The sequence below is a fragment of the Melopsittacus undulatus genome, chromosome 5 (genome assembly GCF_012275295.1).
Source record: "Melopsittacus undulatus isolate bMelUnd1 chromosome 5, bMelUnd1.mat.Z, whole genome shotgun sequence".
Taxonomy (NCBI): Eukaryota; Metazoa; Chordata; class Aves; order Psittaciformes; family Psittaculidae; genus Melopsittacus; species Melopsittacus undulatus.
This window is the reverse complement of record NC_047531.1, coordinates 23,241,635-23,260,106: the sequence shown is the minus strand read 5'-3', so window position 1 is coordinate 23,260,106 and position 18,472 is coordinate 23,241,635. Positions and strand designations below refer to the sequence as shown.

Sequence of the window (18,472 nt, the reverse complement as noted above, 5' to 3'; positions counted from 1 at the left end):
ACACAACAGTACCTATTTAGAAAACAGTATTAGTTGCTTACTATTAATGTCAGCTTTTCTGCAGTGCACCACTAAACAAGAATACCATTTTACCAAGTAAATCATAACAGAGAACAGTCAATCAATCTTATGTTTGTAAACACCACTGACAACTAAAGGCTATTTGTCAAAGTCAGTCAGTAAGTAGCTACTTACATTAACAAAACTTACTATGGGAAAGAACTGCAGTCTCAAGATATGCATTTACTTAGATTAATTTAACCAGCTGTAATTCTCCAGTACTTGAGACTTGGGAGTCAGCTTTCAAAAAAGCATCCTTTGTGTTAAGAGCCCTCACTGCCTTAGCCTTCAGAGTCTTGTCAATCCAGTGAACCTGCACATGGAAGCAGCTCCTGTTTTGAGGAACTTTCTAAACTACTGTTCTTAAATCAGTAGTTGAATTCAACGGGTACACAAACATACTGATGTTTTAAATGCTGCGAACTAAACAAATACTCCATAAGGACAAACTTGGCTTTAATCCCAATAATCCAATTCTGCACTTCATAGCCCAGTATATTATGTCCCAAAGGCTCAGCAAAGTCAAAACTGTATCTTTCTACCACAGAGCTTTCCACCATTGCTCAAATCCCAGAAACTGTTCAAATGCATCTCAGATTAACTGAAAGAAATCTGAAGAGATGCTACTGTTCTTTTAAATTAAGATAGAGCTAAAATAATAGAAGCTAATGCTGAGCTTTTAAACTCTTGAAATAAAGATATTAAGAATCTTCATTTTGCTCCAATTCTGTTATTACTTAGGAAAACATCATTTGAAACAGCACTGCTTTCTGATGTATCACTTCACTAGCCTCACCAGATCTAGAGCCATCCACCAGCCCCCCAGTCACCATTGCTAAAATTCAATAATAATGGCATGTTACATGTAAAGAGCAATTTCAGTTCTGGTGCCCATGCTTTAAATTTGCACTCATGTAACAAAAGCTCCTGCTGTGAAAGACACACTAATATAAAAATCATATTAAACAGAACGTCTTATAAAGTATAACTCTTTGTAAGCAAATACAGATTAGGACTAAAACTCTTTATCACATGCATTAATTCATTTTGCTCTAACATAAACATTTTACTGGTTATTGGGCAGATATGTGATAGCCCTGTAACTATTTCATTTATTTCAGGCTCTAACGTGACACTAAGCAACTAATTTACAATCACTTACTTGCTATCTTTTCAAAAAAAGTCTGCAAGACACCAAATTCACCCAAGCCTTGGTCAGCACTACTGCATTTGCAAAAGGAAAAATGCAGATTCAGAAAAAAACTTCTGAAAAGTTTCCGTGCCCAACAAGGGCAATACTTGATGTAACAATTTTTTGTACTACTTACAGTAAAAGTTTAAACTTAACTTAGGTGAGATCGACACGATTCATATCTTACATATGCAAACTTCATTTTCATTTGGGGGCTCTCAAACTTAAAAGTTCAGATTCCCAAATTATGAATACAGATAACCTTGAGCTTGGCTGTTTTTTCGTTCTGTTTTTTATCTGAAGGTCAACTCCACATGCCATTCTGAATTAACTGGTTAATTCTCAACATACAGTGATGACAACAACTGAACACACAACATGATTTGGTCTGACAAAAAATACAATAAAACGGTTTCCAAGGACATGACAGACCATTTGAGCACTTACTGATTTCTCTGGGGATTATACTGTATTTTTAATGCAATTTGACAAAAAATAAAATGTATGCAATAAACATTACTCCTCCCAGTATGGCCTTTAAGGAAAGCATATAAGTAACGCACAGAAACTTCAAATTGTTTTGTGAAAGCATTGGTTTAAAATTAAATAGGTAATTAAGTAAGGGTTTCTCTCACTTGGATGGTTTGCTTACCTCTGGGGGGGAATATAAGGAGCAGATACCGTTGGCATAACTGTACAGGGTTCAACCACGGTTTTCTTGGCTTTTTTTGTCTTTTTTCTGACTTTTGATGTAGACCTAGCAGTTCTGATCGATCCCTCCTTTCTACAAACACCATTTTTTATTTCAGCTTCTCCATAAATATTTAGAGGTCTCCGTGTGCAACCTGGTGGAGTATGTACATCGCAATAGGCAGTCTTTTTTACAGAGAATGTTGTCCCACTGCCAGTTAGTTCTTTCACAGGTTCCATTTTCATATACAGACCGGCCTTTTGAGCACACGTCACATGGAATGCAGTATAGCAGTTTGCTTTGTGGCACTGGATGCAGGCACCAACACCTTTCTGTTTACAGAGGTAGCATGTTAACTTCCATCTGGCTGGGGGAATGTTCCTGACACCATCAATTGGCTCAATAAAAACTGTATTGGCAAATCCAACTTCTGGAATCCACAAAGCACACACCACGTGTCCCCAACGATCATCATCTGTCTTTTTAAAGGCACCTCCCTTGTTTGGGCACAGCACACAGTCTACAGGCCGCGAACGGGACTGCAGACAGTGTCTGCAGAGCCACTGGCCCTCAGGTATATATGGCACCCCATAGCATTCCTGATGTACTGCTAAATTACACATATCACAAAACAGGATTACATTGCTGTTCTGACATTCACCATCCATGCATATACAACACACCGCATCTTCATCAATTAAAGATTGATGATCACCCTGTTTTTGGTTCTCACAATAAGACTCTTTTTCAAACCTATCCATAAGGAATTCAAACATATTTTGTGAAACAACTGACACTCCATCACTTTTCCGCTTCTCATTTATTATTTCTAACCACGCATAATCTTCTTCATCCATATCATACTCAACTTCATTATCAAGTTCTTCTGCTGACTTCTCAATGAATTTGTAATAAACTGGAGGTCTCCGAGGAGCCGAAGGGGGACTGTACTCAACAATCCGTACTTTTGGTTCTGGAAGAGGAGTTGTTGGAGCAGGTATACCGTGTGAACTCGGGAGAGCTTCATTTTTCTTTTTCACTTTGTTATTTTTATGCCGTTTGCTTCTTAGACATACTGGTGGTCTTTCACTATTTTCTTTATTGCTGTTGCATTCACTCATCTCCTGGGCTGTAAGATCATCTTCTAATATAATCTCTAAAGGATCAAAGATACTGATCCTATGCAGGCGACCTTCAATTTCTATTTCAACCATTCTTTGAGCTTGAGCGTATGTCAAGGTTTCTCGTGTGGGGGAGTGCTTAATACTGCATGGGGAAGAAGAATGCCTTGCTGCCGATACCCGATGACATCTTCCTTTTCTCCTCATTTGGTAATGTTTACCTAAAATTAGAGCAGCAGTTAATATTATGAACTCTAAACAATCATATTAAAATACTATTTTTTATAGCGAGGAAAAAAACCTTTGGTTCTATAGACCCAACTTATTTACTCATTAAAAATAAAAAAGCTGTTACCCTTAATAAGACTGCTCACACTGTTTTGTCCAAATTTAACCTAATGATAAACAGTTCTCACTAATAACACCTTCTATAAGTAAACACAGCTACACAAAACCCTTCATGCAAAACTCCTACAGGAGACCTATCACTAAGGCCTCTGCAAAAGAAAAAAACATTTCAGAAGTGCTACACAAAAAAGTTCACATTAGGTACATTGTAAGAAAAACTTAAATATAATCATTCCTAATACCTTAAGTGTGTCTGCAGTCTGATTTTTTTTCCCCAACAGCAACAGATTACTTTCTCCAGATGCCCCCCAAAGCAAGTGACATAATTGTAAAAAGAACAAGTCTTCCCGTCATTTTTTTTTAGTGCAATCTGAAACAGTCACATTAACAACTCAGTTCCTACAGCGATACTTAAAGCTAGAAAAATGGGCATACTTCCAAATTTGGCAAGTATGCAGTTTGATAGCTCTTTACTTTTTCACTTTCCTCAATTCTTAGCCAGCCTGTCATTCACTACAGAATGACAAGAACATAATTAACATGCAATGCACCGTAACTTCAACTAGGAAATATTCCACCTGTAAAATAGACTGGACTACAGCGAAAACACACTCCTGCACGTCACTGTGCGTGTACATGCACCTTTCTCCTTTAAGAAATTCTTCAAGAGTTCTGCTTCTCAGAGGAACTGGAGCAGATAAAAATTTCCATGTCTTTCCAGCTCTTTAATGTAATTTTAAAGTTTATCACCTACTGGAAAAAGATCATTCCACTACCATACAAAAAGACAGCTCTCATACCCAAAGTAACATAACTAGGACAAGTATGTATTTGGATCACAAAATCTTCCATATTTATGTATTTTGGCATTTTAAAGTTGTTTGTTGGTTTGTTTGTTCCTTCCTATGAAGGCTGAAAATATTGTCAAACCAATATCAACTGATAAGGTCAAGTTTAGAAGTTCTATTTCTTTCCTCCTTTCTTCCTAACAAATCAATAAGCAGCAAAATTCAGTGTCAGCCACAGAACAATATTCTTGATCTTTAATCATGAGCCTCAAGTATTATTAGGGCTTCACCGTTTCAATCCTGCACTTCAAGTCAGTGTCATGTGTTGTCACAATAATGCAGCTAGTGTTAGCATGTATTGCCAAAATAGCAGAGAAAAAGAGATCAAAACACAACTACTATTGAAGACTAGGGTATCTGTTTCAGGAAGAAATAGCAAGGACTGGAACAATTATACATAAACTACTCCATGTAGCCTGCCTTTTGTTTAGTCTGTGATGCCAGTTTCTAAAGGTGCACCTTCAAAGTGCTGAAGGAACTCTTTTTACAGGAAGACTAAATAATTCAGGCAGTTGGTGTAAAGACTAATTCTCGAGAGGTTCCTATCTTGTTTGCTTCCACAAACTGAGCTTGTTTTCCCAATCTAAAATGTTTTTATTATTCATGTGAGAATTGTGCTGCTCACAGATCTGACTTTTACACCCTTAACTCTTATTACTTGTTTTTATGGCACAAGCACAAACAGTCGGTGTTTAATCATGACAGACCTCTGATCTGCTCCATATAAGCAACAGATGAATAAAAAAGGCTCCACTTCTTCAAGCAAGTTTGAAAAAAATATTTAATAATTTAATCCTGTAAAACAACATACTAATTTCTTAACTGCAGAGAAATTTTAAACCACTAACACTGCTACAGAAGGTCCAATGACTAGAAAAAAGGTATACTAATAGTTTAACTTAAATTAAAAGTTAGTTCCTAGTTTCACAACACATTTTACAATTCAGAGGCCAAAGATAACACAATGGCCCTGATTTCTGTTTTATTGTTGTGAACAAATAATGAGGCACAGATGAGAGATAACCCTCAGAAATCAAAAAACCATGTGCAACTTGTCAGCACTTCACTATTGAACTTAACCCAGTACCACAGAAACACACATTAATGCTAGGTTTCCAAGCTCTTCATCCCCCCTCTGCTCAAAGAGATTCTCAAGCATGGCTGCAAGCAGGCAATGAGAAGAGGGAGAAAATATTCAGAAGCAAAAGTATTCTTGCTTAAGGATTTAGGACTTCAAACTGTTCCATCAAGAATGATAAAAATTGATAAGCTAACATCTAAGCATCTCCCTTATAATACTTATCTGTTAATAAAGCTATATTAGGAAGCAATTTACAGTCACCGTTAAGCACAGAACGGATACCCTACAAATACGATGCAATGTACAGCTATGACTGGTAGCACTCTGACCGAATTTCATAGAAACGTAGTGCAAATACCTTAAATGCTTGGAAAGCCAAAGTACTGTTTTGTTTTCTTTCTGTAAAATTCTTCTGTTTGCAAGCGTTCTATACAAATTCTGGGTGAAGACAGGATTTCTGCATAACATATTTATGACTGGCAATTGGTTTGCTTTTCGTAGTTAATGATCAAGTATCTTTCTTCCCTGCAGTACCTTGTAGATCGACAGGAATGAAGACCATGGATCCAGGTTTGGAAAAGGGTAAACTGAGACAATTTCCATACAGCATGAAAATGATACCACACTAACACCAAAACAAAATTACTTTAATGTACTTTTCTGCCTCTTAAAAGAACTCAAAAGGCTGCAGGACATAAACTGGTAAAGTTATCCACAGCTTTCCTCTAGGAATTACATCAGCTGCTTGGGAAGAAAGTCACCAGCACATGCTTCCCCTCACAACAAAAGTACACCAAAACAGCTGCTTGTGTGGAATACATAGCATGAGGCAAAAATTACTTTGTACCAAGGAGTAAGGAAACTAACCCCAACAGGAAAAGTGTGACGACGTGTACTTTTTGATTACAAATTCCCTTCACAAGCTGTCCTAGTTACCTTCCTCCTTTTCAAATAAACTGCCTTTGGTCCCTGTATCTCCAGCTCAATGGAAAAGGGAATTCCATTCTCAATGGACACTTTATGCAAACCATTAAAAAGAGAAAGACACAGGAATGCTCTTTAGTCCCAAACAATGAGAGGGGTGAGCAAACAGTGCTTACAAGCAGGCGAGGGGGACACCACCCACAACTTCAGCCGCGGGGCAGCATAAATCCCCTCAAGGCAATGCCAGGAGCTGGGGCGCACGCGGCATCACCTGAGCCGAGCCGGCCCGAGCCCCTCCCGCTACCGGCGCGGCCCCCGCCCAGCACGGAGCCCGCCTGCGGCCTCGGGCCCGCCCTCTCCGGTCCTGCGCGAGCACTTCCTGCCCACGCCCAGGGAGCCTACAGCGCGCTCACACCCCTGCGCGCCAATGGTTCCTGCCCGGCCCCGGCGTGCCCCCCTGCCGGCCCCCCGGAGGATGGTTCCTGCCCGGGCCCATCATCTCCAGCCCTTCCCAGCAGTCACCTCCCTCCCCTCCGCGAAAATACTCAGCCCACAATATGGCGGCTGACAAAACAGCTCGAGCGGCGCCCTGCCCCCGACCGCCGCGCTCCGCTCCCCCCCGCGCAGCCTCCGCGCCCGCCTCGCTCCTCGACCTCCTCTCCCCCAACCGCCGCCGTGCCCAGTCCTCCCTGCCCTTCCCTTTCTTCCGCCGGTCTCCCGTTTCGCCGCGACGGGACCTACCGGCTCCCGGCCCCGCAGCCCCCCACCCGCCCGCCGGACCCCGCCGCCTGCCCGGCTTCACTCACGCTGTAGGAGCCGCCGAAGCGCGGCTGACAGATCTCCTTCTCCGCCGCTGCGGCCGACGCTGCGGCCGGTTTAATGGCGGAGGTCCCGCCGGCGCTGCCGCCTGGTCCCGCGTCCGGCAGCCGCGGGCGGCCGAGCGGGCGCTGAGGGAGCCGCGCTGCCGGCGGCAGCGGCGACCCGGCGCTGGGTGCAGGGCTGCTGGTGCAGCCGGGCGCAGCGCATTCGTGAGGCGCGGCGCAGGTCGCGGTCCGGCTGCGGGCTCGGCGCTCAGCTCCCGGGGCTGAGAAGCTCCCCTCCCCCCTCGGCACAAACAATGCGGCTTCACCACAGCGCTGCGCCGACGGGGGGGAGGGAGAGAGGGAGGGAGGAGAGGAGGGAGGGAGGAAAGGATGGAGTGAAGGGACGTGAGGGCGCCAGGCACCGCCCAGCCCCGCCGCCGCCGCGGGGCGGGGCCTGCGCACAGCCGCTCCTCCGGCCCCGAATGGCGGAGCGCTGCATGGGGCGCTGCGGCGCGGCCAGCAGGGCCTCACCTCGGGGGACAGGGCGAGAACGCGGCGGCCGGAGCGGCGCGTTCCCGCCCACGGCTGGCCGGGCAGCATCCCCCCCGCAGCGAGAGCACTGAAACGGCCCAGCGCGGGAAGCGGCGCGGGGAGGGGCGGCGGGGCGGGACGGGACGCGGCCGGTTACAAAACCACGGCTCAGAACTCCAAGCGATGGTATTTATTATTTCTTTGGGGTAGGTCCAAGCTCGAGGTTCGCACACGGAAAATCTGCTTGAAAGTTAGCTCTTGCGCGCCCTCGGGGTCAGGCGGCTGCTAGTAAACTCACCGGTAAGAGCCGTGCGTTTTGCCAAAAGCAAGACAAGTTATTTCTGTCTCTCCCTGAGAAGGACACCCTTTGTTATATATTATTTTTAGACAGCCATTACGGCCGTACTCGAGATGTGGAGGATTTTGCTGCAACACAGCGCGAGGCAGCTGCACCCACATGCTTAAAAGCAACTTCCAGCCAGCCCAGCCCAAGACAAACACTTGCCTTCGCCAATTATGCTGAACAAGTCCTGGGTGCAGTAAGCAGCGAAGTGTCAGAAGCAGGTATGATTATCTTTGCCCATCTGTAATAGCTGTAAACTAAGTGAAGCTTTCTTCAGAACAGCTTACCAAATTAATTTTTACATTTTCTCTAGTACTACTGTGCTGCTAGTCTTAAACAGCAGTTGTCCTATAAAAAAAATTACTAGAAAATCAGAAATAGATACATGTCATTACTTGTAAAAAGTGAGTGTTCAGAAATCTTAAGTAATTTTGTTAATGAAATCCTGTAGAATGGGCACTTTCCAACTCCTTTTTCCCCATCAGGGACTATCCAGCACACTGACCTCTTAACAAACCAGAAGCTATTAAAACCTGAGTGCAGTGCACTCAGTGTAGAAACTGACCTTTAGGATCAGATAGGCCCAGTAACTTCAAATTCCAATATAAAAAAAGACTATATGAACTGCAGAGGCCATCTGGTCATTTGTGTAGTTGCCTATGAGGAATTACTCTCTGACAGTATCACTTAAGTGATTCTACCACCAGTTTCAGAAGTCAGATTTAAGTTACCAGTGTTGCTCTGCAATTCAGCTCAATGGCAGAAAATATTAAAGATGGAGCAGCATACTAAATCATATACCTTTAGTTAGCAAAGTATAAAAATTACTAGAAATTATGAATGTTGTCAAGAAGCTAATATCTCATTTATGATAGCAAACATATTATCTTTTAAGTGATAATCCATGTGTGTATCTGCCCTGCAGCTGTACAAATGCTTTAGAACTAGAGACGGGTTTTCCTCAGAGCACTTGATGGTGGCCATACTCTCACATGTCTGATGCACAACTAAGTCTGGTGCCTTTCCAGTTCCTTTTTTTCTGCCAGGTGGACTACAGGACTCTGTTCTGAAGCTGGACATTCCTCTGATAATGCAGTGTTCCTTACTGGTATTTGCATTATTTAAACATCTTTATGTAGTTTAAATTTGTTATTTATTCTCTCTAGTAAGCTCTACTTACATGACTTTTTCTTGAGATTCACCTTCCAGCTCTGCCTGCCTTGTGCACAAGGCACATGTGGCAAAAGCACTCCATCCATAAGGTGTAAGGTCTTGACCTTCATGCCGATAAAACCAGGAAGTGGCAGTTCCAAAATTATTTCATTGAAAAGACAGTGGCTGCATCATTGATTCCCACAACCTATTGTCCAAGGACTCATAGCACAGCCTGAATCAATCACAGCAGCATGGTACAGTGCCAGAACCTGACCTCCTAACAAATTTGAGATGAAAAGTTTCTGATCCACATCAGCCTCCCTGCTCCTCAGATTCTCTACAGAGCTTCAAAGAACTGCTGAACTTCATTTCCTGGTTCCCATACTAAAGATGGTGTCTCCACCTCAGATTATTAACATGTAGGCAGTGTTAATCAGTGTTCTATATCCTCTCAATTATTCTCAGTAAAAAGGAGTTTTTGCTACAGATGGTTCAGGCTCTGGCACAAAACAGATGTCACGTCTTGATATGGAACTTCAGACCAATGGTACAAAGATCAGGTCAGGCTCAACAGGTAGTTCTGTATCAGGAACCTTACATTTTCAAATAATTTCTCATTGACCTTATGACAGACTACCAGATTATGATCCTCAACCTCTCCTCATTAAATATTAGTATGTTAGTCTGAATTATTTCAAAATTTCAGAATGTAGTAGCATCTGGGACATCTTACCAGTCCTCAGCAGACACTTCCAAAATCTGAAGGATACATTTACTTTGCCTTCTCCATCTCACACATAAGACATGGTGCCTTGAAATAGAGTTCTACTTTTGGTCAAGGAAGAAATAATTCTGTTGGGATACCATACAATTTCAAGCAAAAAATAACTGTCCCTCTGAACCACAGTTTGCTGGCAGCAGAACCCTCACTACCTTTTGTGGCATGAATTCAACATGAGCATGTGGCTTCAGGCCCTGTCCATCAGAATCTTCTCACCCCTACTTGGTAGAGTCAAGTTTTCAATCAAGCTGCCACTGCTGATTCACCCTGCATGGAAAACTTCTACAGAAGGATAATCTTCTTCCTACCAGCTTTCACTTGCACTAGCTATCAAATTCTCATGCCTCAAGCCAGTCTATTTTCAAGTCACTGAACATTTTACACCTTCGAACTCCTCTATGCATGATTATATTCCCCTCCAGAACACTGTCTCATGATATAGAACATTACCATGGTCCTTTCATCCTGCAAGGGGATGCTTTTTGATCTCACCTCGTCAGTTGTGATATATGGCACTGGTGAAGTACTCGCAGGCATGACTCTGCAAGGCTGTTTGTTCTCAAAAGACAGGCTGTTCCCAAACCTCACAGAAGCCAGAACAGCTTGCACTGTGGAAAAGATGCTGCAACCCTATCAAAATACACATTAGAGCAGTATGTTGACAAACAAAATCACAGCTGTTTATCTTCACCCTGTGAAGTGGTGTAGTGTCTCTCCACCTCTTTTGGCTCATCTTTGTGAACTACTGTATTTAAAGACAAATCCATGTATCATTGATCAATCTCCTAGTTATCATGTGTACTCTGGCAGAAAGGCTGACTTCTTTTTCATACTAGACTGAGTGGGATACATGGTTCAAAGTCCTAGATGACAAGTCCAGAACAGGAATCAACATTCCTGGGCTGCATCAAAAGAAGCGTGACCAGCAGGTCGAAGGAGGTGATCCTGCTTTTCTGCTCATGAGACCTCACTTGGAGTATTGTGTGCAGTTCTGGTGTCCTCAACATAAAAGGGACATGGAGCTGTTGGAACAAGTCCAGAGGAGGGCCATGAGGATGATCAGGGGACTGGAGCACCTCCCCTATGAAGATAGGCTGAGAAAGTTGGGGCTGTTCAGCCTGAAGAAGAGAAGGCTGCGTGGAGACTTCATAGCAGCCTTCCAGTATTTGAAGGGGCCTATAAGGATGCTGGGGAGTGACTCTTCATTAGGGACTGTAGTGATAGGACAAAGGGTAATGGGTTAAAACTTAAAACAGGGGAAGTTTAGATTGGATTTAAGGAAGAAATTCTTTACTGTGAGGGTGGTGAGGCACTGTAATGGTTTGCCCAGGGAGGTTGTAAATTCTCCATCCCTGGCAATGTTCAAGGCCAGGTTGGATGAAGCCTTGCGTGACATACTTTAGTGTGAGGTGTCCCTGCCCATGGCAGGGGTATTGGAACTAGATGATCTTAAGGTCCTTTCCAACCCTAACTATTCTATGATTCTATGATTTTGGCTTCTAATATGGAAGAAAAGTGTTAGCACTTTTTACCCTTACACATTTACTAAATATTTCCCTTGTTCTCTGGTTAGAAAGAATGGTCTGCATTTTCCTTTTCATTCCTCTGATCCTGGACTTTTAGCCATATTATGGCAAAAGGGTGATTATCAGTGTTCATCCATGTTCACCAGCTGCTAATTAATCAAAGATCTTTGCTTCATAGCCTCACTCTTACTTCCTGCATGTGTCATCTTTCTCATCGTCAGAATCAAAGTGTTTCTACAAGATGACCTTTTAGATCTCCAAAACCAGCTCCTGTTGTTTCAAACAAAGGGTCTTCACTGAAAGAGGAGTTTTGAAATAGACTGCAGGCTGTGTCAATGCCTTTTATGGTACTGATAAAGACAGGGCCCTTTTATTACCAGAACTCCACGAGAAGTCAAGCAACATCAGTGTGCTAGCTAAGAAATACCTCTGTGAGTTGCATCTGCTAAGCAGTCCTGTGGAATGTTATCTATAGATAATACTTAAAGATCATTTGACAGAGTAGTCTTCAAGCTGTACAGCTGCTACACAAAGCCCTCACCCCATTTCCATTTAAGCATTTGTGGCAATTACTTCTTGGAGTCACATACTGCAAGAAGAGGTATGTGGACTGTCACTTGCAGACAGAAAGATAACATTAAGCACATCTCTGAGATACACAATTGACAGGAAACTTACTTCCTGCCTTACTTACCCTTCCACTATCAAGCTTGAATCCTTTTAGCATCATGTAGCTTTGGGATTCTGCAGTTAAAAGACGCTCTCAATTAGATGTGCTCCTAAGTGTTGCATAATGGAATGCAAGGCTTGAGCTCACTCCTATGGACACTGCAAAGATTAAAAAAAAAAAAATAAATAATGAAAACCTTCAGTACTATGGTATGTATGAAAGCATATGTAAACTACAGTTCGACACAATCCCCAAATTACAAAATGCTGCAACAAAAGCACAAAATTTGCCCATATACTCACCTGCAGATCTTCTAAATAGCAAAATTGTTATTTAGAAAACTACTGGAGATTATGTTATCACACACAAACCCTTGGAGCAGAGTTATTTGCACTCCTATGTGTAATAACATTGCTGTTTACAGAAGAGCAGAAAGACATAAACAAGGGAACAGTATTCCCCTTCTCTCCTGTCATTGCCTCTTTGGCATTAATTATTCAATTCCTAGTGTTTACAGTTTGGCACCTTTATTACATTCTGCACAGTAACTCCACCTGCAAAGGTCTTTATGGGATGCTATTTCTGCCAAATGGTAACTGCTATCAGCATAACCCTTCATTAACAAGTCACCAAGTTTCTGTTTAGCTCCCAGAACTGCCTCCCTTCACAATCAGATGAAAACGACTGCCAGCACCAGAAAGGCATCAGGAAAATAAATCCAGGGTTTGGGAGTGCCCTTTCAGCATCCCTAGTTATTCACCATCATTAGTTTAGCTGACAGAAGAAGACACATGCTCAGAATTGGAATGTCTGTCAATTTACATAGCATAACTAACTGAGACAAGTTATGGGCAAAGACAAAATGTCAGGGATAATGGGTAGGAATCAAGAAGCAGAACAGTAATTGTTATGTGAAAAGCTCTAAAAATATCATACTTGCCTAGCAAAGAATTACAAAACACTGTGTCTAAACAATTTACATTGGATTTTGACTTCTTTTTATGCAAGACACTGCCAAAACTTTAGTAGCAGATAAAGACTGAATTTATAAAAAGTTAATGCAACAAATAAAAGCAGCTATATGAAATGAAAATTTTTGCCAAAGGCAGCCACAGCAAGGGGAAACCAAAGTGCTCTCTATACAAATATTACAATACATTTCTCAAATCAAACATCCATTTCAGTATTTTTACTTCCAGTTTCTCCCTTTGGTTATCCTCATCAGGTCTGGATTCATTTAGTACAAACATAGGTAACTGCTTAAGCCAACATAACCCATGAAAACAAAATTATTGCAAATGCATTATTACTCTTTCAGCTAATCCTTTTCTACTCCCTTATCCTTTCCTCTTCACTGGAAAAGATCCCCTACACAGCCTTTATCCAAGCCAAGAAAAGTTACTCACCATCTTCATGAAGCTGAACAATAGATAAGTCTTATTTTATTTATTAAATCTCTTTGAGAGATTTCTCTATTCTCAATTCCTTGTTGTCAATATCAAAACTCACAAGTGTAATATGATGAAGTATAAACTCAGAGTGAAGTTATTTTCCTAGTTAGGTCACTCACAAATATGTACCTCCAAGAAATGATCTCCAATGTTTACCATGAGTTAATACTTCAGCCTTAGTATAATTAAGTTAAAATTCAATCAGCAATGAGACACAAATCCAGTCTTAATTACTTTACTACCTCATCCTCATTCATTCTAGAGGACAAACCTGGTCTGCAGATGATTAAGGCAGTATGCAATGGAGGAAGCTTTGCTGTTAGAATCCCTAGTCATTTACTGCAAAAAAAAAATCCCCAAATAGATGGGCTCATTCAGAACTAAAACCTCATTTACACGGAGAAAGACTACATATCAAGGTGACATCAAAATCAGGGAAGGAAGAGCAGAGTGAAAAAGTAAGTCAGAAGCAAGATACAATACATGACATCCACAAAAAAAAAACCCAAAACAAGAGAATTGGACACAGCTTGTAGCTTCCTCTGTTCAGAGACCCAACTCATATGTATCATTTAACAAACAGTAATGAGCTCTACACGTTTTCTTTGCTTTGTCTCAGACATGTCTACCACCTCAGCCAGTGCTTGATGCTGGCTAAAAACAAAAAAAAAAAGAGATCTTCCAAGCTCACACATAGGGAGATCAGTTCTGATACATAATTTGGCTTCATAATGCAGACAGAATCTCAACTGGCTCAAAAAATGCTAGAACAGGAACTTCAAACTGAGCATTCCTGTAAGACATATTCCAGCACCATCCTTGCTCCACATAAAGTAAGTCCTGTGAACATGCTATCATATGCTCAATTCCAAGTCAAAAAACAACAATGTACACCTCTGATGTGCTATAAATCTAGGACTATAAAGATATTAGACACAATTGTGTTTGTAACAAATGAGATAATTATGTAAAAGTACAAAGGCATCATGGTTTTGGCAGTGAATGCTGCTTAAAGTTGCTCATAACTACTGCGTAATTGCTCATTCTTTATTTGAGTACCCAACTTGACACCTTGGATCTGATGAGCAGAGCCAAGGGCCTGCTGAAGTTAATAGGGTATGTATGCTAAATATGTAACTACTTGCCTTTGTTAAGCATTCTTAGAAATAATACCACTCTGATACTGAATTCAACATCCAAATTTAGTACTTCTGATCTCTATTTTAAAATTTTGACTATTAAGTTGGCTGTGTCTAGATAGGGTCCCGGAAAAGGCTGAAGTCTATATGAGGAGGAAAAGACATCATTTTAACTATATCACCTCAGATTATACAAAAGGCAGCAATTCTTTGTGCTTGACTTAAGAACTACTAGTTCTTGATATAGTCTTTGTCTTCATGATTTCATATGGAAAATGCACCGCTGATGCTGAAGTTGCTAGAGGTGAAGCCAAAGGTTTTAGTGATTCAGTAAAGAAAATAAGCTTCTCAGAGCAGGTTTGGAGACAAAGAGCAGCAAAATGGTTAGTACTGGTAGTATCAATATTCCATTGTAACATTTAATGTTTCCAAAGATATACAAATTCAAAAAGACAGGACTACATCAATTTATGAATGCAATATCTGTGTTACCTTTACTATCAAGAAAGAAATGGATGGAAGGAAGCAAAAAAAATCAGATTAAAATGTGACTCAGTGACTAAAGACACTTTGGGACCTCAGAACACAAAGTTCTGTCTGCATCAGCTAAGCATCTACAATAATCACATAATATTGACAGAGAAATAGGTATATTTAAGGCACATTTTAAGTTCTGTCACACTAGAAGGGATACAAGAATTTAATCTAGTTTCCAACTGGTTTTAATATATCCTCCCTGGGAGCCTTCCAAGTTTAGTGCAGACACCAATAATGAGAATGACAGAAAGTTGGTTACTTACAGTTATTGCAGTGACATTTCCTTCTTCTCTGAACCTTTAACACCTATTCTTCAGGGAACTCAGTTTCTTTAGGAGCATGCTCTTAGCTTTACAATAATCTACAAAGCATAATGGGCTGTAGGGTGTGTTATCCCTGTCCATGGCATGGGATTGGAACTAGATGACCTTAAGGTTCCTTTCCAATGCTAACTATTCTATGATTATACGACCCACATACTGGAAGTTTGCTCCAGAGACTGGAGTGAGAAGTCACTTTGTTATATTCATTTAATATCATATCACTTTTAATTCATACCGGTTTCAGTTAAACGTGCAAATAAAGATGTTATCTGTTCAGATATTGTGAATAAACAAGTTTATAAACGTGTAAATGGGAAAAAAAACCCCAGAAAAAAAAATTACTCTTCTGAATTTAAATAGAAAACATTTTTGTTTCTTTCTGTCAAGATGCCTTGCACAAACTTTCCTAGGATTTATCTTGCCAAATGACTACGTTCTTTCACATGCATACACTTCAGACTGCATGCTTTCTGGAGAATATGTATCTTTAGACCATTCCTACACCACTGTTGCTACATTTACCACAAGCCGGCAGTCTGGAGCCTTCTCTAGGAACTGCAGTTACTCTTTCCATTGCCTGTCACCAGATTAACATCAGCTCGTGAGTTTATTCTTCATACTACTTGGGTGTTTGTGAGAAGACATTCTGGTCCCAAATTTACTCAGATTTTTAAGACGTAGTTTCAAAGTTTCCAGTATATTTTTGCAAAATAAAGTTCCATCTATTTCATTGAATTGTGATATAAAGCTATAGATTATATACTGAATCACTGATTGTTTTTCAAGCCACTTAGAAGAACACTTACAGAAATATTCAGCTTTCCTTAATTTCAAATATCACTAACCGTTAAAGAAATTTTCAGAGTAAGATGTATGAAAAAATTAAGAGGTACAGAGAGGTGCATACAGAGAAAACAACGTGCAGTGGGAAAGCACAAAGTGAATTTCCAGGCATTTTTAATTTGCTGTAAATTTTTCAACCACAAATTGGACAACTCTTTCAAAGCACAGCTGTTAAAAAAGGGCAGTTAATAGAGCTATATATTCTAATATCACCAAGTTTCTGTGGTGTGGTAAGTGTAACCATGCCATTCCAGGTAAAAGTCAACATAATTGCTACAATTTTAACGTTCTCTGAAAGATGCTTTATGAGATTATATATTTCTATTTATTATTATTATTGCACGTTAAATAAGCACCATAATTTCCTGTGAACAGACTGGTGATAGAGGTTTCTTAACTAAGCTATCACAGCTCTATTAGAGTCTAGTTGGTAGATCTGGCCAAGATCAAACTTCGTTTTGAGGTAGTTGTAATCATATAAATGCACTTTCTAACAGTGGAAACTGATCAAGTCATAGAATCATGGACTGATTTGGGTTGGAAGGGACCTTAAAGATCATCCAGTTCTAACCACCATGCCACAGGCAAGGACACCTCACACTGGACAAGGTTGCTCAAAAATCCAACCTGGCATTCAACACTGCCACGGATGGGGCAGCCACAGCTTCTCTGGGCAGCCTGTGCCAGTGCCTCAGTAACATGCTCAGGAAAAAAAAACCCAACCAAAAACCAACTACTTGACATGAGATTTTCAAAGGAAGCATTAACCATAATACATCACTTACTTTATGGTAACTGGCACCAACCATGTAGAAGATCACACCAGTAGTATATAAGTACAAACATACAAATACTATAGAAGAATGTTCAAGAGCTCTGTTAATCAAAACCAATCAACTGACTTCTTCAGGTACTGCCACATATCAACTAAATTTGTTCAGTTAAAAAATCAATTACCTGATGAAAACAATTCAGATCAAAACACAAGTATACTTACTTCAGCTCTATTTCTCTCTTTAAACACTGTCCTAGTCTAATGCTCAGCATTGCTTCCAAAACACTGCTGTTGTAAAATGCAAGTCAGTATGACCAGCAGCTGCTACTGGGAATTATACGTGTCAAAGTCTCACCAGAACACGTCTTTACCCAGCTTTCTGTGGAAATCACATACATTAAAAAAAAAAATCCTCCCCCCAAAAAAACTAAATCCACCCCACTTTACCCCCACCACCCAAAAAGCCTGAGAAACATGACTAATCTTTCTCAAAGGAAGTTACCAACCTATCCCTGAGCATAAAAAGTGGAGGAGCTTTATCCAGAACTACTACAACATCTCAAGCATACAGTGAGTCACTGCTTTTCTAAACTGACACAATACACATCTTTCACCCCAAAACGACCTTCCCCGCGATGGCTACTCAGATCCAAATGTCCCACGAAGCACCTGTTCCAAAGCAGATGGTGGCTGCAAATACAGTGAAACAGCACCCAGAACCAAACCTAGCGCGCATTAGACCGCAAATACATAGCAAGGTGGATGCCTTAAAACCAAATAGGCATAATGGAAGTTAAATTCCTGAGACGGTGAGGGCTGTTCTCGGAGCAGGGGCATGCCCACGCCCCAGTACCTATGAAGGCCTCTTCTGCAGGCCTCGGCCGGGGAAGGCTGCGGCACCTCCTGAAGCGAGGGCCCCGCCCCCCGCCATCCCCCAACTCCAAGCACTGCGTGCCCGCCAGCCCCGCTGCGAAAACGAGCACGGCCGCTCCTCCCACGGCCTCCCTATGAAGGCACTGTCGCCCATAGAGACCTCGGCAGTCCCTCACGGCCTGGGGTGTCGCAGGAACCCCCAGGACGGCGTCGCCAGCTCCCTCAGCCGCCCCAGAAGCGAAGCGGGCGGAGCTACCACCTGCCACGTCGCGCCTGTGCAGCGAAAGCTCGCTTCTCACCCCAGCCCCGCCGGGGGGGGCAGCACAGCAGGACACCCGGCCACTCGCAGCCATCCGCGACCGCCCCGGTCCGGGCACGGAACCGCCCCACCACCCCCTGTACTTCGCGGTCCGGAGGCAGCCATTTTGCGGCCTACTGTCGGATGACATGTTGTGCG

General features: G+C 41.8%; 1 protein-coding gene across 6 annotated transcripts in view; it reads right to left on the bottom strand.

The window, feature by feature from the left end:
* The window catches only part of BRD1 (bromodomain containing 1), a 64,351-nt gene extending 51,194 nt beyond the window's left edge, over window positions 1-13,157 (bottom strand). For 3 of the 6 annotated variants that reach the window (XM_034063175.1, XM_034063177.1, XM_034063178.1), the window contains exons 1-2: window positions 7,072-7,391; window positions 1,905-3,285 (exon numbers count right to left, since the gene is read on the bottom strand). In XM_034063175.1, coding sequence (XP_033919066.1) covers window positions 1,905-3,271 — 1,367 coding nt within the window. In that variant the 5' untranslated portion in view covers window positions 3,272-3,285; window positions 7,072-7,391. Of the gene's footprint in view, window positions 1-1,904; window positions 3,286-7,071; window positions 7,401-12,098 lie in introns of those variants that run through there. The other 3 variants (XM_005150044.4, XM_034063179.1, XM_034063176.1) reach the window with 3 other exon arrangements.
* Between the last annotated feature and the right edge of the window lie 5,315 nt (window positions 13,158-18,472).